The following is a 22182-nucleotide window of genomic DNA, read 5'->3' as shown; positions in this document are numbered from 1 at the left end:
GAAAATATTTTTATTTCAACACAGAAAGCTTTTTGATGCTATATAAAAGCCATTTCATTATACGGTCACTTATTTTTTTGTATGCGAGGTTGAACAAATCGGTCTATGTTGATTGAAGTGTGATCACAGTTTTAGTAAACTTTGTTTTAAATTTGTTTTCTATATGTTGGCAAACATGAGAACTGACAACTTGATTGACAGCTCGTTGACAATGACAGCCGACAGCTATCTGAGCCATCATTCGCTTCAAAACTTCATCGCCACGTGCGGTGCAGTTTAATATTTTTCTTTGAAAATAACCAAAAGCATCTCTGAAAATGGGGAAATTTAGATCTAAGCTGAAAGGTAAAACCAAAGGCAAAAGATGGAACAAGGGCCATTCCTCGGATTCCAATCCAAAGACCCAAAAGTACAGGGAAATGGCCAAATCCCGGTTCTTTCAAGAAAATTTGGGTAAGTTCCCGTAATTATTTGAAAACCCATCCTTTTTTTAATGACAATCAGTTACTAGATAGACAGACTCTCCTTAAAAGACTGTTAAAATACTTATAAATGCAATTTTGTATCTAAATACTGTGCAACCATTACCCTAACTTCATTATTTTTTAAGGAAACACGGGTTTAACTCAGCAGGCGGTCTCAAAGCACGATGCCATGATCACCTACGGGCACTCAAAGGGCAAGCAAAAGTCCGAAGCTGAAACAGAGCTGTCCATTGCGAAGGAATTTGAGAGCATGTCCGTGAGATCTGGCGAAGATGACTCGGAGAGCCAGTACTCGGGTTCTATGAAGTCTGGGACTTATAAGACTTTTCAGACATTTGCTTCTGATTGGAGCCAGTGCTCTAATGTTAGCTTTAGCAAGTAAGTGGCTGTTTTGTGTATATTAAATTCACAATTCACAAAACAATGTCACAATTAGTTTCTCCTGAAAATTGAGGATAGCTATTTATATACTAAGCCCCATAATTACGTAGGCACTTTATGAATGAATTTATTCAATGTGCATGCAATTATGCAGCTTGCCATACATATAAAATAGAAAATGGTAATTTTGTACTTACCAATAAGAATTAATGCATATAATTTGAAGATGTCTGCAAAACAACTAATGAGATTTTATTTACAATGATTTGAGTTGTTTTAGAGCCTGAAACTGGTGCCTCAAACAATAAAAACTGTAATATTTTGCCTTGTTGAAGAGTGCAAGAAGTAAAGACCTATAAGAATAGGGTATTTGACTGTATTAAAAATAAATTGTTTTACACCATGCATGAAATAAAGCACCAGAAGATTAATAGAGAAACGTAGACAGCAGTTATTTTTAGACACAATTTCTATTTTAAAACCCGTATAAAACTATAAAGAGTAGGTAATTTGATTGTGACATCACATGCTAGTGTTTCATATAAATTCCATAGTAGCAAAATCGTTTTGACAGTTCGAAAAAAGGAACTGATTTGACTAGTAGTCAAATACCCTATTAATGATATTTTATATTTAATGTAATTAAACTTGACTAGAATTAATATACATGTTCTATAATTATTAGTAAATATGAACAATGTTTTGTATTTCAGGCTGCTAAGCCGGTTTGACTCAAACAACTCTATCCACAAGGAGATGTTGGCCGTATTGGCAGCCGTCACTGAAGTGATCAAAGAACAAGGTGGAGAGGAAACTTGTACGGAATACTTTGCTGCTCTGGTTAGTATAAATAAACAAATTCTTAGTAAATCAGTAACAAGACCAGCTTTTACCTGTTTCACTGTTGGGCACAGGCATCTCCTCATAATATATAAGGGTGTAGGCAATAGACCCCAATGTCCCCCATGCTACATGTGTCCACTGTGACTTCACAAGCCGCCCAGAGACTTATAAAAAGGTCTGTTACATTCTAATTTGAATCATTATTTTGACAAATCAAAATTGTATTTGTCTTGGCAAGTTTTGACGTCTGGGCGGCTAGAGGTTAAATTTCTCAGCAGAAGTATGCTGATTGCCTTAAGACTTTTAATCTTATTAAAATAAAAATCTTATAGATGTTGACAAAATATGGTTATTGAAACAATCATGACTAATATTTTTTCTGCAGTTCTGTTGTCTAGTGAGCATCAAACATATGTATAGTCATGACAGCCAAAGTGGCCAAATATATTGTAATTGTAACACACATTTGTTATCCTAGAAATAAGAATGTTTGTTGTTTGTTTAGCCACTTTGGCTCTCAATCTGACTGTCAATATTGTTTATAATAATTTTAAAATTTCAGATGGAAACCCTAAAAGTAGCTGAAGACGACAACCTAGTTGCCACTTTATCCCTTCTCTCCATGGGCATAAAGTCCGTCGCTCAAGCAGTCCTCCGAAAACAATTCTCCGACTCCGCCACCACATTCACAGAGATCCTGGAGAAGCATGCTCAATCAGAGAACGGAACACTGTTACGTAGTGCTATTGGATGCTTGTCGGTGCTGCTGAGGGCTCAGGAGTATGCGTCGTGGAGTGATTCTTCTACGATGAGGGTCTTTGATAATGTGCTGGCGTTTGTGCTGCATTCTAAGCCTAAGGTAAGTACATTTATATGTTGGTTTTTCAGCTTTATATAACTTCTATATAATATAACTTCAGTGCGCTGTGCGTCGTTTAAAGTAGAAAACACTAGTCCATCTTGTTTTAAAACTCCTGAGGTCCATGAAAGCTTGTATCTTGTATGAGCAAGCTTCTTTTTAAATTCAACTAGCAACCCGCCTCGGCTTCGCACAGGTTAGCAAATTATACACCCAAACCTTCCTCATGAATCACTCTATTGATAGGTGAAAGCCGCATGAAAATCCGTTAAGTAGTTTTTGAGTTTATCTCGAACATACAAACGGACGACGCGGCGGGGGACTTTGTATTATAAGCTGTATTGATTGAAAGAAAAATGTTTGTAATTAAGTAAATTGTGTTCATACCCAGGTACGAAAAGCAGGGCAGCACGCAGTGACTGCTATTCTACGCGGGAGTTGTTTCATGATTCCCACTGACGATGACCAAACAAAGGTAAATGTTGATATAGTACAAATTATATAATTTCGATCACGATTAGCGAGAAGTGAGTAGTGATTGCAAGCCAATTTTTTTAAATCAAGATTGGTGTGAGCGACGCAAGTAGATATAAGTTTTAAATACCAGTTTTACGTTTGTTAAAGCTAGGGGACGCACGGGGAAGGCGGGGGTGCGCGGGAGCGGCCCCGATAGTTTACCGCACTAAAGCAATTTTAAAGTAGTCGATACAAGCTGTTGCACTCTCCGCACGTCCCTTTATGCTAGTTTTTTGTGGATGTACCGCTCTCTTTAAAAATATAAGTAGTTTCTTTAGTTTTGGCTATTTTTTCATCGTAAAAACGAACCCACGAATCGTACAATTGGATTGTGACTTGTATAGAATTATCCAGATATTCCTGATAGTTTTAAATCGATCGCTAGTCGATTTCTTATCAGTGGCCAAACAGATGCTTTTACTGTTTGCCATACGGGCAACGACTGCTTGTCTTGTGTGTAACAATTGCCTCATTTTACGTATTATTTCGGGCAGTAGGCCGGCAATAATGCGACTGCTAGGCAATGGAGTAGGTAATTGTATCTGCAAGCTCTATACAGGGTGGACTACCCTGTATATAATCTCTATCCAAACGCTCAGACAAGCATTTAAGTATTTACTCATAATTTCACTTATTGTTTCGTTCCGCCTTACATGGCGACCGTGACACGACTCGAACCAGCAATCTTCCGATTCCTATTTACAAGTACATACGTAACTGTAAATTTACTTTTCACATCACCTATTCGAAAAGGGAACTTTTCTTCCCTGCTAGGAGGGATCAAAGTGGCACTTTTCTGTTCAAGGACATTTTGTTGCCAGTATGAAATATTGACACAAAGACATATGAAATTAGTATGCATATAATCGATTACAATTTCTTTAAAATCGATTACGTGCATACAATTTTCTAACTTAAATAATATTTTGTTGTAATTGTAAACAATAAATGTAATTAGCGTATTTTAAATTAATTAATAGCATATTTAAATTAAGTAAATTAATTAATTAGCGTAATATTTACAAAGAAACGTAAAAAACATTAGTTTAATAATTTAATTTTTATTTTGACATTTTAGGTCTCCTTAAACGCAACCATACTTGTCTATGCAATTTAAAAAGTTTATATTTAAAAAGTTTTGTACAAATATTTCACAAAGCATAATTATGCGGTTCTGTATTGTGTATAAATTTGTAAATACTTAGTTTAAATCAATGACTTTATAATAATAAATATAAGTGATATTAGTCTTCATAGTGTTCTTCCGAAGATTTGGTTCAAAAGGGTACTTAAGAGCTAATTTGTTACCAGAAAAATCTACAAAAATAATGCACTTGATTTTCATTGTATCATTTTTGGTATTTGCTGCTGTCTTTGAAAAGATATTAGGTACATAATTATGAGCTGTAAGTACTTTTAATTTGTCAGTACAGTCACGTCTGAAAATATCGATACGGACAAAGTGCCAGAAGGTACCTACCTATACTAAGGTCGTGTATACATATTTTTGGCACTTTGTCCGTATCGATATTTGCTTAAAATAATAATGTTTTGAAACCTAATATATGTATGTAATTTCCTCATAGGTGATGTGAAAAGCAGTATGTGTCACATGGTAGCAAAATTATTTTCACCTTGGGCGTTAACACTTGAATCCCTCACTACGCTCAGGATTCTATGTTAGAATCCCTCGCTACGCTCAGGATTCTATTATAGAATCCTTCGCTTCGTTTAGGATTCAATTGTACGCCCTCGCCGTAAATATGTCATTTTGCTCCCTTGTGACACAATCTACTATTTAGGTCCCCAAAGTGCACCCGGCCTCCAACCGCGTAGCAGAGTTCTGTCAGTCCCAGATCCAAGCGGAAGCCCTGTTGTCGGGACACAGGACTGTGCTACACACACTCACTATGCTGAGGGATGTATTGCCTGTCTTTAGCAAGGAGTATATTAAGGTATGCCATATGTTTTAAATTACATTAGGAAATATTTTTATAAACTAGGCATGGACTGACGTAATTTCACCCACGGCAGGGTCGCCATGAATTTGTTGTTGCTATATATTACCTGTAAAAAATGTTGCACAAAAATATATTATGGCTTAAAAATGTATATATCACTGTGTAGTAAGTAGGAACAGGAGAGTGCAGTGTAATATACAATACACAATAATAATGTGTAGTATACAATAGTATCCTGAAAACGTTGGCAGGTAAGATGGATGCACCATTGTCCATTACTCAAACACTGGAATAGTCTACATGTGGCAGCAACAGATTTTGAGAAAGGGTACATCTAGAATTCTAGATTGTCTAGATTTTATTTATTATTGTATTTTATCTTATAATTTTTTGTACCCGTGTGTTATCTATCTTTGTGTCACATGTATATTGAATTATTTTATAAATTGTAATTGTATGTCACTAACCTTAATTAATTTTAAGATTTGTTGTACCTAACTCTATATGGATGATTCGAAATAAATAAATAATTGAATTGAATATGCCTAAATAGACTACGACTAAGGAGACTCCGTTTTTTTTTTCATTTTAGTCTGTCTGCGAGTCCATTCTCTCCCTGATGACGCATAATAATGTGTACATAAAGACGTGCTGCCTTCATACACTACACGCCTTATTCGCGGCTCCACCCGCCTCTTCTAACGCGCCTCCAAGTCTCGCGGCACAACTTATCAGGTAATTGGGTTGGCAACTGTCAAAGGTTTGCAGAGATGGCGCCATCATAGCTTGCCCCTTTTTCTATGAGATTTGGCTTAAAAGGCTGGGCATCCAGGGCATTAAAAAAACAAAAATTTGACACAATTCTAGGGATTGATATGGCAAGCTATGCTGGCGCCATCTGCTAATTATTTCGACCGGCCAACCCCATTGTTTAGTTACGGCATTACACCTAGCGTTTATCGAGTGACCATTTCGCGTAAAATTATAATATTTTTTATACACTCATGGACAAATTTAGAGTACAAGCGCTGGTAGCCTAGCGGTAAGAGCGTGCGACTTTCAATCCGAAGATCACGGGTTCGAACCCTGGCTCGTACCAATGAGTTTTTCGGAACGAAATATCATTTGATATTTACTAGTCGCTTTTGGGTAAAGGAAAATATCGTGAGGAAAGGACTAATCCCAATAAGGTCTAGTTTACCCTCCGGGTTGGAAGATCAGATGGCAGTCGCTTTCGTAAAAACTAGTGCCTACGCCAATTCTCGGGATTAGTTACCAAGAATGCCAAGTGGACCTCAGGCTCCCATGACATGTGGCAAAAGCCGGGACAACGCGAGGAAGATATATATATATGATATTGTTACCGAACTGATACAATACACCGAAAATATAACTTCTTTTAATTCATCAGGGCTCTGATGGCGGCTCGTCCACCAGCGAACGACACTGGACAAGTCTTGGCTTGGGCGGCGGTCATGCAGCAAGGATACGGATGTTTGGCTGCGTGAGTAGAATGTATAATATACATAACATGTCTATTTCGCGTCCGAACCCCGACAAAGCGTCGAGGTTGACCGTCACTCTTTACAGTCCACACGCGTCAGTTGTTGCAGCCGGACGTCCGTGAAAACTTAAAAAATGCTTCGTTCCATGACAATTAACTGCAACAGCCCAAAAATTGCGAGCACCCAAAGGCAAGAACATATTTCCTATCACAGATAAGTAATTTTAAAATTTTATTATGCGTAAATTTTGTATGAATAAGTCGGCACGCTTGGTTTCAATACAAATCGTGGTATTTGCGTTATCTAGCGTATATATTAAATCTGTAACTTATGAAGATTTCTATGTTGTTTTTTTTTATGCCTGCAATGAAACATTTATTTATATCTTATAACCACTCATGGCGACCCTGCTAACGACACATTTATCTGTTAACTTTCATAAGTTTATTTTTCAGGGCTTGCCCCTAAAAATATTGAGGCTATTTTCTTCCATACTTTAATCTCCCTTATAATAACCTCCCGTAAACCTAAAAAATTATGTACCTTAATGATTTTGAGTTTCATTAAAATCGTTTTAATGAACAATGGATGGCCGACTAAAGAGTTTCAGTCGGCGGTAAGTTTCTCTTTACCGTAAAATATACGTTAAGGCGGTTCCCTGAGCCAGAAGGCGAAAAATCTCCTTATATGATCCTGTTTTTCTAAGAGGCGTTGATATTCGTAGACGTGGAAAAAATATATGTAGTTCTTGACTATATTATCTTTAATATCATAGCTTCCGATACACGAATTATGACACTTCGCTCGATACAATTAATTCCCAAAATAACCTCTAACTCGGACTTTTAATCCAACTTTACTCGGTTATTTATTATGTGATACTATAAACAAAAAAAAAGAAACAACAATCTTAACTTAAATAATAATTTCATAGCTTTCGAATTTCGATATTGTAGGATAAAGTTTTTAAAATAAATAAAAATCGACAAAATTCGATCAAAATTGACACTTGGCGCGCATGATCTTTCCCGTTCTTTCTTGCGAAATGTGACAGAGACAGCGGCAAACCGATGGAACGGCCTTAAAGGCTTATTTTCGTTTTAAATTTTCAGTCTGGACTTGAACCTGTGTATACCCAACCTGCCTGCGTTTGTGACCATCTGCGTCACTGAATTATGGCAGTCAGATGTGCCTGAAATCAATGCTGCATCTACCAATGCGCTTAAGGTAAATACTCCCACCAACACAAGTAAATGTGACAATCAGAAACACTGATTTAAATTATCACGATATTTACATTATTATTGACTAGAACGGGACTTAATCGCATATAAATAAGCTTGAGCATTACTTACCACCAACTTACCACAAACATTTGGGGTCATCCATTAATAACATCACACGTTTAGGAGGGGGGGGGGGCAAGAAAATACGACATGTGACAAGGGGGAGGGGGGAGTCACAAACTTTGTGACGTCACTTTAACTTATTTAAATTATTTTATTCGCTGTACAGTTAAATAACAATTTTTGGAACGATAATCATTTTTAATCGTTTAATTTTCTTTCCTAATCAGTTTTGGGTTATAAAATTACTAATATTTCTTTTGTTGAAAATATTTTGCCAAATGTGATCAAATGTGACAAGGAGGGGGAAGGGGTCAAAAAAACCTCGAAATCCGTGTGACGTAATTAATGCATGAACCCTTTCGATAGAGATATTGCCTTCGTAGCCCCGGATAGCTGCCTTCTCCGAGACCACTAAATCAATATAACTTTCGATACGTTGGAAGTAAATTTCAAGCTTATTTATACGTTGTCCCGTTTTACTTTACTAATTTGAAAATGGGAGTATAATGTGTCTTGTTCTTGTTGACAACATGTCATAATTGAGATCTAAATGAGCGTATGACTTGTTTAAGTGTGTAAGAGTTTTAAATAATATAATTAAGTACTTATTTTCTTCATAGGCAATTCTACAAGATTGCGTGAAGGCAGCCGTGGAGTCCGAGCTATTCGTGAAATACAAGCCTCACGTGGAAAATATCTTCAAAACCATCGGCACTGGGCTGGACAATCCATTCAACCAGGCTATTAAACATGTTATCATGACTATTGCTGCCTGTTTTGAGGTAAAACTATTATTATGTATGTTTTGTATTAATATCAGAACACGCACTGTTAACGCCTTGACAATAGAGGCTTGTCCAGATATTTGTGAGCACCTTGGCCACTGCGATATAATAGTCTCCAACTACAAGTCACAGTTATTAATGAAAGTTATGGAAACGAAAGGAACGCTTAGAAAGCAAATAATACGTTACGTTACCGTAAAATGGGGTGAGTAGGGTTCGCGGGGAGAGTTGGGTTATAAATGGGGAGAGAAGGGATGAAAGGGGGGGGGGGGTGAGATGGGATTTTAAGGCTACTGCTACAAAAATAATGTAAGTATTCCAATTTAAAATGGAGCTATAGTAATACTCATAATAAAAAAAAAACGATCTAACAATCTTCCAAAATCACCTTTGTATGAAATCCCATCTCACCCCAATTACAAGGGACTACGGGGTGAGGTGGGATTTCTTGTTTATCGTCAAAGTTATGAAATTGAACCACCCAAATTAAAATAAAAACTAAAATACAAACGTCCGGAACACTCATTATATACACCATTCAGTTTGCATATGTAAAAATAAAATGTTATCAAGGTTTGAATGTCAGTTTTGTTCCTACTCACCCCATTTTACGGTACGTTAGCAAAAGACAATGTTGTCACGCATATAATTTCAACAGTTTTCTACCGACATTGTTGATTTACATTCATCGTTGTTTTTTTTCTTAACAGATTGGAAACGAAAACGTAGTCTATATTCTCGGACCCCTCCTGAAGAAACTAAACGAACGCCGGGAAAGCCACAATTTCCACAACGAACGAGAAGTGGAACACGCCACCGGTTGCGCTGTCAAATCCTTAGGCCCAGAATTCGTACTCACACACATACCTCTACGAAACGGACCCGAAAATATTAATCTAGATAGGAGTTGGCTACTACCAGTTTTGAAAGAAAAAATCACACACTCGAACCTAAAATTCTTCGCTACAGACATTCTAGAAATGGCCACATTCTGCAGGAAGCGCGCCAGAGAATGCGTTCAAGAGAAAAACATAGCCCTTTCACATACTTTCGATTTACTTTGCAATCAATTCTGGTCTTTGTTGCCTAGCTTCTGTAACAGTCCTAAGGATGTTAAAGACTGTTTTAAGGTCATGGCTAGGGTTTTAGGTAATGTTTTGAAGGATAACCCTGAATTCAGGTTGCCTGTGATGCAGGGGCTGAGGAAGTTGATTGTGAACGCGGATAATGATGAAGATAGGGCGGAGTTGGGGAGGTTCGCTAAGAATTATTTGCCGATTTTGTTGAATATTTATATGTCGCCCGCGAAGGGGAGTATGGCGGAGGGGCAGAGGCTGGCGGCATTGGAGACGATACAGGTTAGTTTATTGTATGAGAAATAATTCATCATACTTATATTAAGAAGTATAGTTTGTCAAAGGACTGTCTCATTTCAAACATAGACAGATAATTATACTATCTTTGTCTTACACTAGTACTAGCACCCAAAAGAAAAGGATGAGTATAGTTTTTTTGTACTTATTTACTGACAATTTGGTTTGACCAACTGTTCCTTCTGATACTGTCAAGTGGGATAACTGCGGACAGAGTCTAATGTTAACCACATTAGACCCTTTTTTTTTACTATGAACTAATCTAGCTAGTTGAAATAAAAACCGGCCTTGCGAGTCGGACTCGCGCACCGAGGGTTCCGTACTTTTTAGTATTTGTTGTTATAGCGGCAACAGAACTCCGCTGTCCGTCTGTCTGTCACCAGGCTGTATATCATAAACCGTGATAGCTAGACAGTTGAAATTTTCACAGATGATGTATTTCTGTTGCCGCTATAACAACAAATACAAAAAAAATATATTTAAGTAGGGCTCCCATACATCAAACGTGATTTTTTGGCTATTTTTTGCGTAATGGTAAGGAACTCCTAGTGCACGAGTCCGACTCGCACTTGGCCGGTTTTTTATTAGCTTTAATCTATTTCAGGTATACCTAACAATAAGCGACCAATCACTCCGGGAAGAACTATTCAAAAACTCCGTCCAACAACTAGATACCTCAACTGACAACCATTTCCAACGAGAATCCATACTCGACATAGTTCGTCTGCTCGTCCTATACCAAAACAGCGAACGTATCACACTCCTATTCGACACATGGGTATACCCATTATGCGAAACCGTATTAGAAAACCCTAAAAAACATAAGAAAGCTAAAAAACAAAAAACAGAATCCATGGAAGAAGATACGGAACAGAAACCGACTTTGAAATATAAAGAGAAGGTTAAGTTAGTGGAAATGGAGCATAAGAAAGCGTATAGGATTTTGGAGGAGATATTTAAGAGTGAGGAGGAGAGTTGTAAGGAGTTTTTGAGGAGTAATAGTAAGAAGATAAGGAAGATGTTGATGAATTCGTTGAGTAAGGTTGCGGATAGCAGTAAGGCTGCTAGATTAAGGTAATAACAATTTTTTATTTCTTAAAAAATAAAAAACCGACCGACGACCGGTCTGGCCTAGTGGGTAGTGACCTTGCCTGTGAAGCCGATGGTCCTGGGTTCGAATCCCGGTAAGGGCACTTATTTGTGTGATGAGCACAGATATTTGTTCCTGAGTCATGGGAGTTTTCTATGTATTTAAGTATTTATATATTGTTTAATTACATGAAAAATATAATCACTCCTCTATTTTAAATACTTTTTTTAATTATCAAAAACCATTTTGTTAATTCATTTGCAATTTAAGCCCCTTTGCGGGTGTTTATTATACTTGAATATCTATGAGATTACATTAAAACCACCTTCTTTCAAATAAAATAAAAATTGTTGAAACCGGTTCACATGATAAAGAATTATCCCAGACAAACCAACATACATACAGGTAACGCAAATTAGTTAGCCAATTTGTCGATAGATGGGGCTATACACAAATACGCTTATTACTTATGATTCTGGTCAAAAGTCTTTCGTGATTATAGTTACATGAGAAAATAAAGTTTCTACGTAACCCTCGCTAAATCTAAAACGCTTTTATTCTCAACAAACTTAATATTTTGAACATCCTGTTGAACAACTTTTGCTACTAAGCATACCTAGTTTGTCTGCAACCTTGGATTTTCCACTGCAATAAATTTTGAACCCTATCCCCAGATGCATAGAGCACCTAATCAACTCATCACCCGGCCTGACAGCAGAAAGCAAGCTACTAAAGAGTGCTGTAGCCGAATCCGTGATTTGTACGAGAGACATCAACTCCAAATGTCGGCAGTGTGCGTTCAACCTTATCAATAGTATTGGAGACGTACTGAAAACACAAGAAGGAGGTTAGTATACCATAAATTCTGTAAATATTACCAAAACATTGTTTTTTAATAACAAAACTTCCGTGAGACACAGACGTATTAAATATATTAATAACGGGTCACTCACGTGTTTTAAGTCGAAAACGCTCGACATGTTTCACTCCGTACCGAGCAGCGTCATCAGGAGCTTGCGTCGACGGTGACATTGTTTTTTTTTTACTGGGCAAGTATTTTATTCAGGAACCACAATTTTATATCCGCAACGCAGGCTTTTTCAAATAAACACAAACTCGCAATCAGCTACAGGTTTCGTCACAAAACAATACAGTAATAATTTAAGTTCAATTTCGGCTGAGTCATATCGAATGTATTTAGATCAGTACGGTTTCACTCACTATTATTTTTAGTCGCTTTTGGCGACATGTTTCGAATTCGTCGGTAATCCTTCCTCAGGCACTAGTGTCCGCGGCGGCTGTACTCCGTGCACTGCCCGCGCCTCGTCGCTCGTTGCGCGCGCTCCGAGGGGGCGGGGGGCGCGGGGCAGTCCGCAGCTGAAACCGTACTGATCTGAATATTTTGAAATATGTCTCACGATAGTTTAATTTGTGATTATTTTTGTCTATGTGATATTTTTTATTTCCTAATTCTTCTAAACTGGAAAGCAATATTTCAATAATGGGGATAAACTGGTAAAGCTTAACGCAGATGGCGCTGCCGTCGTTTAAAAACATGTCATTAGATGTATCAAACCAAAAGAAACAAACTACAGTTCAGACCTTTTTGGGTTCCTGAGAGCTGACAGTTGGAATCCTTATAAACTCGGGGTTGTCTATGGATTAAGATAGTACTTGTAAACGACTATACGCTAATCTTCAACACATAGACAATAAGATAAATCATTGTTCATTTTATAATCAGGTTACAGTCTTCAACACATAGACAATAAGATAAATCTTTGTTCATTTTATAATCAGGTTACAGTATGATGACTGATACTCATATTTTTTTACAGGTCAATTCAAAAAAGCTGGCTCGAATTGAATGAATGAGTGAATGAAAATATCTGTGTATATCACATTAACCAAATAAAAATGACTGTATATCGATACAGGTGTCACTCATACAGAGTTTCGTTCATTCCATTCGTGTCAGCTTTCGTAAATCAACCAGTACAAATCTACATTGTTTCCACAGGAATGCGCATCTTCCTAGACCTAATTCTCTCTGGCCTGACCGCCCCTCTAACCCGCATCGTGAGCGCCACCCTTAGGGCTCTCGCATCAGCTCTGTTCCATCTCTCCGAGGATATGTCTTTAGAAATGGTTCAGGAGTTACTGGAGACAGCGGCAGCTCAAATCATGTCAGGGAACAGGGAAATCGCCGCTGCCGCCTTGAGCTTTTTAAAGGTTAGTATGGGGTTGTTTTCTATCTTGTTGAACCGTTTAGAAAGCTAAATTGGTTGTTTAAAACTTACGCTATGGAAGTCCAATTTAGCCACAGAATAAGTAATAGTACTACCGTACAGAAAGGACACTTCCTACAAACCCGAAGTTTGACAGCGATTCAGGGTCGAATCATGCTGTCCATTTGTAATGTATGGCACTATCCCTTTCGGCTATTTAGGGTGGTCAAAATTCAAATCATTATCTGTGGTCGTACAAGCAAAGGGACGTCAAGTTGTGCCAACCCTAATAATTAAAATATTTGCTTGGAGCAATGCTGAGCCGAAGGGAGCCGAGTTTGCCCGAAAGGAGTGTCGCCTCACTGATTAAGCTAGAACCCTAAATGGCTCGACTATACGAAGCTACACGGAGCTTGACCGTACGTACCTACACTCTGGTTCATAAAAACAATACAAAGTTCAAACATTTTCGATCAAATGAAATTCAACCAATTAACTTCCAAATAGGAAAAAATAATGGTACCATTCGATTCCTTACATTTTTTTTTTTTTTTTTGTATAGTAGCAATATATACATAAACGCAATATTTCACCGACAAAATTGCAATTTCCTTCTTTTTCATACATCGAAACGGCTTAGCAATAGCGATGTCACATGGTGACGTCACGATGTATTGCCATTTTGTTAGGAGCGTTTCGTCAGTAAAGTGCGGGTGCCAGACTTTGATCATCATTTGTGACTTTTGTATCGCTTTAAGACAATGGTACCCATACAGACATTTGATCCTCAAAACAAACCTGATCGACTGATATCATTCATAACAAATTACAAATACCCTATTCTTCTAACAGGTATACACCAAAGTCCTTCCAACAGACGTCCTCGCAGGTTCTCTCCCCATCATCATCAAAACCCTCTCATCCATGCCCGAAGACTGCAAACGGCATTCCCGTCTAGAAATAGGATATTTCCTGACCAGGATGATCAGGAAATATGGGGCCGATACCGTGGAGAAGCTGATACCCCAGGAGGATGAGGTCATGTTCAGGAGGCTGAGGAATTTGAGGAAGCTGGATAATAGGAAGAAGAGGGCTAAGGATAGTCAGAAGTAAGTAAAGTAACCTTTTGGTTGGCATTTGTCGTGATAGTTCAAGGGATTATCACCTCTATTAAATCGATTAAGCAAATTTTACGGTTTAATTAACTCACGTGTTTTTAGTCACTCGCACGATATGTTTCGAAGAGCCTAGGTCTCTAAACCAAAAAAAAAAAGATAATAGCTAATTCCTAGCGTCCAAATCTTGGTCTCTCGGCGAGGTACCCATCGCGCAGGCAGCGTTCTTGCGCTATTGCATTCAATAGCAATGTTTTTTTTAATGTGTGCTTGAGTTGGATTAGCCCAAAAGAATAGTCTTTGACAGCGTACGCAATAATGATTATAAGCGCTATCGTCGCTGTATGTTCTGTCGCTCACGGTTCTTGAAGTTCACTATTTTAAAACACTTCATTGTTAAAATCTAGTACTGAAATATGTGCTTAAAATATAATGTCCATCCAGGGACCAAGCCGAGTCCGAAGACGATCTCGACGAAATCCGCGGCACATCTAAGACCCTCGAAGACATCCTCAAGGACTCGGACTCCGAAATGGAGCTCATGGAAGAAGATGAGAGGCCTAAAGCCAAGACCAAGGCCAAGGGCAAGAAGAGCCAGGCCTGGATACAGGACGATCCGGAGAATATCGTGGACTTGGCTGATGTTTCGGCCTCTAGGAAGATAACAGGTAACTATGTCATTTTATATCTTAATTCAATGGACTCTGAGATGGAACTCGTAAAAGAGGAGAGGCCTAAAGCCAAGGCCAAGACCAAAGGCAAGAAGACCCAAGCGATTTGGAGAATATTGTGGACTTGGCGGATGTTTCGGCCTCTAGGAAGTTAACAGGTAACTATGTAATTTTATATCTTAATCCAATGGACTCCAAGATGAAACTCGTGGAAGAGGAGAGGCCTTAAGCCAAGGCCAAGACCAAGGGCAAGAAGAGCCAGGCGATTCGGAGAATATTGTGGAGTTGGCTGACGTTTCGGCGTTTAGGAAGATAACAGGTATCTATTTAAAACTATTCATTTTTATGTAGCAATCTAGCAACCATATGTATTTAGTTATCATTATCATCATATCAGCCGAAAGACACTGCAAGAAAGGGCCTTTGGCCCACTGCCACTTAAGTCTAACGAACTATATCGACAACCTGGGTTCTCTTGCGGATTTTCTCATTTCTAAATAGATAAAACGCAGAAAACGCACAAAAACAAATCTGCCATATCGTATCTTAAGGAGCCCAAACCTTGGTATGTTTTGAAAATTATTTTTATTTTAATTTAAAACACGTGACTGAAATGTAATTTTGTGATATATTTTTGGAACCGGCTTAAAATGCCCTTTCATTTAATACCACATACGATAAGTTTCTGAACAAAACATTTTTTTTTTCGTACAAAAAAAGATGACGTCATAACTCCTCTTTTTTTGTGCTTTTCGGGTCAAATTGATTTATGTGTGCCGATTTTCATAGCTTTAACACTATTTGCAGCTGTTTAGGTTATTATAATTATGTTTGGTATTTATGGCTTCGCTATAGTAATAATAATAACTCAATGTACCTATTAGAACTAAGGCTTAATTTGGGACTAAGTTATATTTATTTACTTTCTATCGTCCACACTGTTAATTGACAATTCATAAGCCTTATTGCAATTACATACGGTCTACCAACAGTAAATACAGTGGTACTGTTGTTAGTTCATAGAAGCGCTGGTGGCCTAGCGGTAAGAGCGTGCGACTTGCAATCCGGAGGTCGCGGGTTCAAACCCCGGCTCGTACCAATGAGTTTTTCGGAACTTATGTACGAAATATCATCTGATATTTACCAGTCGCTTTTCGGTGAAGGAAAAACATCGTGAGGAAACCGGACTAATCCCAACAAGGCCTAGTTTCCCCTCTGGGTTGGAAGGTCAGATGGCAGTCGCTTTCGTAAAAACTAGTGCCTACGCCAATTCTTGGGATAAGTTGCCAAGCGGACCCCAGGCTCCCATGAGCCGTGGCAAAAATGCCGGGACAACGCGAGGAAGATGATGACTGTTGTTAGTTCATATTTACATTGTTTTATCTCAATCCCCGACGATGTTCTGATAATATGGATAACATGGTGTCTGACAACAGTGATTAAGAGGTACAGATAAGAACAAAAACATTTGTTTACAATATATATCGGTGACTCAAGATGAAGACAAGGTTACAAGACTTACAAGCAATCAGTCTTAAGTAATGAGTATTTGATTAGAAGATATTGTAAATACAGAGATTAGAAATCACTCGTCTTGCTGGTTAATAAGAGTTAGAGTTTGATATACGTAACTGAGTGGAAAGGAATCACTGAAGTTGTATGCACAAAAAAAAGGATTTAAAAAAAACCATAAGCAGCATAAATTGTATTTTTTAAAACAAGAGCATAAGACTGAACACGGTTTTTAGGGTTCCGTACCCAAAGGGTAAAAACGGGACCCTATTACTAAAACCACGACTAAGACTCCGCTGCTGTCCGTCCGTCCGTCTGTCACCAGGCTGTATCTCATGAACCGTGATAGCTAGACAGTTGAAATTTTCACAGATGATGTATTACTGTTGCCGCTATAACAACAAATACTAAAAACAGAATAAAATAAATATTTAAGTGGGGCTCCCATACAACAAACGTGATTATTTTACTTTTTTTACGTAATGGTACGGAACCCTTCATGCGCGAGTCCGACTCGCACTTGGCCGGTTTTTTTATATTAGAAATCTTATAACCTCAAAATTAGTGGTAACATTTTTCCTTCAACATTAAATCTGTGTAACTGTACACTGAATTATAGTGTCATTTACATATTATTGTACGGCAATATTATATATCATAGGAACCTAAAACCCTAGCAATTCGGAAGAAAATGTTAATTACCACTACTTTAGAGGATAGAAAAATTCTAATCTTAAAAAAAAGCGGATTATAATTGTTTATTATTTTTCAGCAACGGACCCATCTCAAAAGAAGAGGCAGATAGAGGTGAAACAGAAGAAAAAAGATGGCGGATTCAAGATGGCGCCCGACGGACGACTTATCATCACCGATGACGCGTTTGATGGTGATGATGATGATGAACCAGCTAGACCGAGCGGTGAAGTTGACAGTGACACTGATGACACCGGTAAGCGAGTAAAAAAAAACTTCTTTTATTTTAAATAACAATCAATAGTCAACCTTATTGAAATGTATGAAGGCTCATTTTAAACTGTACCGTTTGTTGGCTATAGCCTCGTCCGGCCCTCCATACTCAGTTTAAGTTAAGCCATTGAAATTTAAACCAAATTATTTGGAAAATAGAGTTGATTTTCCTTTGGTTCACGTTTTAAGTAAAACAAAAGAATTTTCTCTTGACCTGGCCTTTCTTCAGGATTTCCCCGATCTGATCAGAGAAAGTCCACCGAGATCTATCACTTCCAACTCCCGCTTCTACTTCTCCTGTATACACTCTCCTTGTTAGCCTTCTTTCACTCATTCTTTTCACGTCTTCAAACCATCTTAAACATCAAACATTTATTCAGCAAATAGGCCACAGGGGCACACTCAATATTACCTTTCTCAATTCTAACACCACACACACTTCTCAACGCTCTCATTTCCACTGCATTCACTTGGCTCTGATGCCTCGTCTGCCATACCAAATCTTCGCTACCATACATAAGTGTAGGCACTGGTAGGAAGCGCTGATGGCCTAGCGGTAAGAGCATGCGACTTTCAATCCGGATTTTCGGAACTTATGTACGAAATATCATTTGATATTTACCAGTCCCTTTTGGTGAAGGAAAACATCGTGAGGAAACCGGACTGATCCTAACAAGGCCTAGTTTCCCCTCTGGGTTGGAAGGTCAGACGGCAGTCGCTTTCGTAAAAACCAATGCCTACGTCAATTCTTAGGATTTGTTGTCAAGCGGACCCCAGGCTCCCATGAGCCGTGGCAAAATGCCGGGATATCGTGAGGAAGACGAGACATAAGTGTAGGCACCCCCTTTATGCACATTTTATTTATTTAACGTTTATCTAACAGACAATGAAGAAAAGGACACAAAATCGAAACTGCTCAAGCCTGGCACTAAGCGAAAATTCGATGATATACTCAGCATCAAGAGTGGAAAGTCGAACAGGAGCAAAGCTTCCACTTTGGCTGTTGGATCTAAGTATAAGGCCGGAGGAAAGGGTATTCACAGGTAAGTAAATTTTGTGGGTATTCTGGCAAAACTGTCTTAAGAGTCCTCAGCAAGCTCGGTTCTCCATACAAACGTAGTTACGCTCTCATTTTAAAACGACTAGCTAGATTGCTCTGAAACTTTGTACTTACAATAGGATAAGGTATATCCAGTTCTGTAATTGGTTTATGTAGCTTCAGATACCATCGTTAAAAAATACAGCGAATTCGTTCGTGCAAAACTAGTTTTTGCTCTATTTTGTTTGTTTTATAAGCTGGAGCTATAGAAACTAATGACAGGCATAGATATACCTCATTTCATTGCATGTGCAGTTTCATTACAATCCAACACGTAGTTTTAAAATGAGAACGAAACTCCGTTTGTATGGGAAGGTGAACTTCGGCCGAGCTTGCCGGGGAGCAATTTGCTGGAAGCTTATTCCGCATTAATTGCATGACAAATTGACAATCGTTTTTTTGTGGATTTCCTTAGACTTTTTGCCCTCAACTACAAAAGATGTAAATTTGATGGCCAAATAACGACTATAAGGATTTGTTTGGTTAGACTGTACATTTTGTAGATGCGCACACTAACAAACAAAACAAAACTAAATGCGTGCACACACGGACACCGAATACATTTTTTACGTATTTGCATATTTTCAGACCGCTAGACTCAGCGGCATCAGTAGCGTCCGGCGCGGGCACAGAATACAGATCTAAGAAGGCGAAGGGAGACGTCAAGAAGAAGGGGAAACACGACCCGTACGCGTACATACCGCTGTCCAGGAAGAATCTTAACAAGAGGTGAGTCACAGAGACAGAGACAGTCTTAATCAATATACACGGAATACAGGTCTAAGACGGAATACAGGTCTAAAAAGGCGAAGGGAGACGTTAAGAAGAAGGGGAAACACGACCCGTACGCGTACATACCGCTGTCCAGGAAGAATCTTAACAAGAGGTGAGTCACAGAGACAGTCTTAATCAATATACACGGAATACAGGTCTACGACGGAATACAGGTCTAAATAGGCGAAGGGAGTCGTTAAGAAGAAGGGGAAACACGACCCGTACGCGTACATACCGCTGTCCAGGAAGAATCTTAACAAGAGGTGAGTCACAGAGACAGAGACAGTCTTAATCAATATACACGGAATACAGGTCTGAAAAGGCGAAGGGAGACGTTAAGAAGAAGGGGAAACACGACCCGTACGCGTACATACCGAAGTCCATGAAGAATCTTAACAAGAGGTGAGTGACAGAGACACATGTCTTAATCAATATACACGGAGTACGGGTCTAAGAAGAAGGGAGACGTTAAAAAAGAAGGGAAAACACGACCCGTACGCGTACATACCGTTGTCCAGGAAGAAACTAGATAAGAGGTGAGTTGTCGACCTAAGTAGTAGTAAGTAGTCCCAAGCGCTGATGTAGTACAATCAAGATTGAACAATGTCACTGAGCAGGACAGGGTGCCTAGCCAAGTTGACAAATCGCTTACGCTACGACAACGAAACGCTTTGTGTCTCTCTATCACTGTTATATATTAAGGCCTGTCTAGACGGGGACAATTTTTCGCCAATCTGATTAAATTGTCCGATCAAATCAGGCCGTGCGGTGCGGACGCAAACGCCAATTTGGCTCGCCGAATTCGACCGCCGATTATGACTATTACCGATATAATTTTTAAGAAAAAAAAAACCGACTTCAATGGGGGATGCCGCTGAAAGTTCACTTATTGTTGATGGTGCACTCTTAGATTCCAGACAATGAAATGAAATAGACAGCGTCTTTTGCCTAATAATGTAGAAAAGGAGGTAAAACCACCCACTTTTCTAGTAGCATTTCGTTTCTGTAAGGGTCGCAGTTCTAACCTAACCTAACCTACTTTTCTGATAGCAGTTCTGTTCTGTGAGAATCGCAGTTCAAAACCCAACCACCCACCTAACCCACTTTTCTAGTAGCATTTCCGGGTCCGGGTCTGGGTCCGGATCAGAGTCTGGGTCCGTGTCCGGCTGTCCGGGTCCAAGTTTGGGTCAGAGTTCGGTCCGGGTCCGGGTCCGAGTTGGGGTCCATGTTCAGACCCGGGTCCGGGTCCGAGTCCGGGTCAAAGTTTAGGTCTGGGTCCATAAGGAAGAGAACAAATCGCCAAACGTGAACGTCGTGAACTATGTGTCATTGAAGAGTTCCATTCTGATCATCATCAGCAGTTCCATTTCATCAAATGTCACTTTTTAAAATGGAAGTGCTGGATTTGTTTATAAAAATAAAAAAATCACTATTTGTATGCCTTTCACATTTGAGGAGTTCCCTCGATTCCTCATGGATCCCATCATCAGAACTCGAGCTTGACAAAATTGTTTCTTGAAAACCTAACTTGCTTAACAAACATAACGAAGAGGACAAATCGCCAAACGTGAACTATGCGTCATTGAAGAGTTCCGTTCTGATCATCATCAGCAGTTCCACTTCATCAAATGTCACTTTTTAAAATGGAAGTGCTGGATTTGTTTACAAAAATACAAAAATCACTATATGTATGCCTTTCACATTTGAGGAGTTCCCTCGATTCCTCATAGATCCCATCATCAGAACTCGAGCTTGACAAAAATACGCGTACGTGGAATAAGTGTGTCCCGAGCTTTATGGTTTCGTCTTGGCAAGATTTTACATGAAAATGTTTTTGGTGGGATTTCATTAGTTCGAAAATTTTACGAGATAAATGAAATGTTACTTTGTTTGTTTGTATCTCTTTTATTAATATATACATATTTGTTACAGAACAAAAGCGATCACATCGAAGCAGTTTAAAGGCATAGTCAAAGCGAAGAATAGAGGGGTTAAATCGAAGCCTAAGGGAAAGAGGAAGTAACTTAGATGCATATGCTTAGTACAATTATCTTTATAGGAACTATAAAGAACCTTATTATTAATTCACTAAGGTATAAAATAAAGTGTACTTGATATTTTCCTTATTGACTACCTTTTTCCAAGTTTTAGTATTGAAATTACAGAATATATATAGAATGCATTGAAAAAAAAAAAACAATATTTTGATTTAAAAATATATATATATATATTTTAAACAAAAGAACATTTGAAGAACTGCCATTTTCAACCAAAAGGGTACTTATTGTCGCTTGTCAGTAAGGCGCTATTTCCATATAGCTTCAATTAGAAATCAACCTTATCGACAAGCGACAATGTGGTACCTTTTGATTGAAAACGTCACGATAAGATGTATCTTTCTTACAGAATAATATGCAAGTGATGTAATTTTCTGCATAATTAGAGACAGCATTAAATAATCAATTGTAAACCTTTATGTAAGGTGATAAGATTTATTATTGCGGTTATATTGACACGGAATAAAACAGCTTATAATCTTTATATGCCTAATTTGAAACTTTGTTAAGTGTGATATCTTTATTACTATTCATGTTAATAAAGTAAAACCTGAAATACCAATGTGTTATTATTTAATCCGGTCAAAATCCCAAAAGAGGAAGACTGTTTATG

General features: G+C 38.4%; 1 protein-coding gene across 1 annotated transcript; it reads left to right on the top strand.

Annotated features, from left to right (window-relative positions):
* Nucleotides 1-229: 229 nt before the first annotated feature.
* LOC134750166 (RRP12-like protein) lies at nt 230-22074 on the top strand. The gene is made up of 20 exons (XM_063685286.1): nt 230-453; nt 611-863; nt 1580-1706; nt 2272-2568; nt 2960-3043; nt 4887-5039; nt 5638-5780; nt 6457-6549; nt 7663-7777; nt 8520-8681; nt 9395-10042; nt 10662-11131; nt 11822-11994; nt 13168-13379; nt 14228-14484; nt 14935-15158; nt 17446-17622; nt 18523-18682; nt 19327-19467; nt 21445-22074. The coding sequence occupies exons 1-20, from the start codon at nt 318-320 to the stop codon at nt 21533-21535; spliced, it is 4116 nt and encodes a 1371-aa protein (XP_063541356.1). The 5' UTR covers nt 230-317; the 3' UTR covers nt 21536-22074.
* Nucleotides 22075-22182: the final 108 nt, after the last annotated feature.

This window comes from Cydia strobilella, chromosome 19 (assembly GCF_947568885.1).
Source record: "Cydia strobilella chromosome 19, ilCydStro3.1, whole genome shotgun sequence".
Classification (NCBI taxonomy): Eukaryota; Metazoa; Arthropoda; class Insecta; order Lepidoptera; family Tortricidae; genus Cydia; species Cydia strobilella.
This window is presented reverse-complemented; position numbering and strand designations above follow the sequence as displayed.

What these genes read in the sequence shown, in the direction of transcription:
- LOC134750166 (XM_063685286.1), top strand. Translation starts at nt 318, where the DNA reads ATGGGGAAATTTAGATCTAAGCTGAAAGGTAAAACCAAAGGCAAAAGA. An exon ending in CTGACGATGACCAAACAAAG is followed by an intron (nt 3,044 to 4,886) that starts GTAAATGTTGAT and finishes TCTACTATTTAG; the next exon opens with GTCCCCAAAGTGCACCCGGC. An exon ending in AGTAAGGCTGCTAGATTAAG is followed by an intron (nt 11,132 to 11,821) that starts GTAATAACAATT and finishes CCCTATCCCCAG; the next exon opens with ATGCATAGAGCACCTAATCA.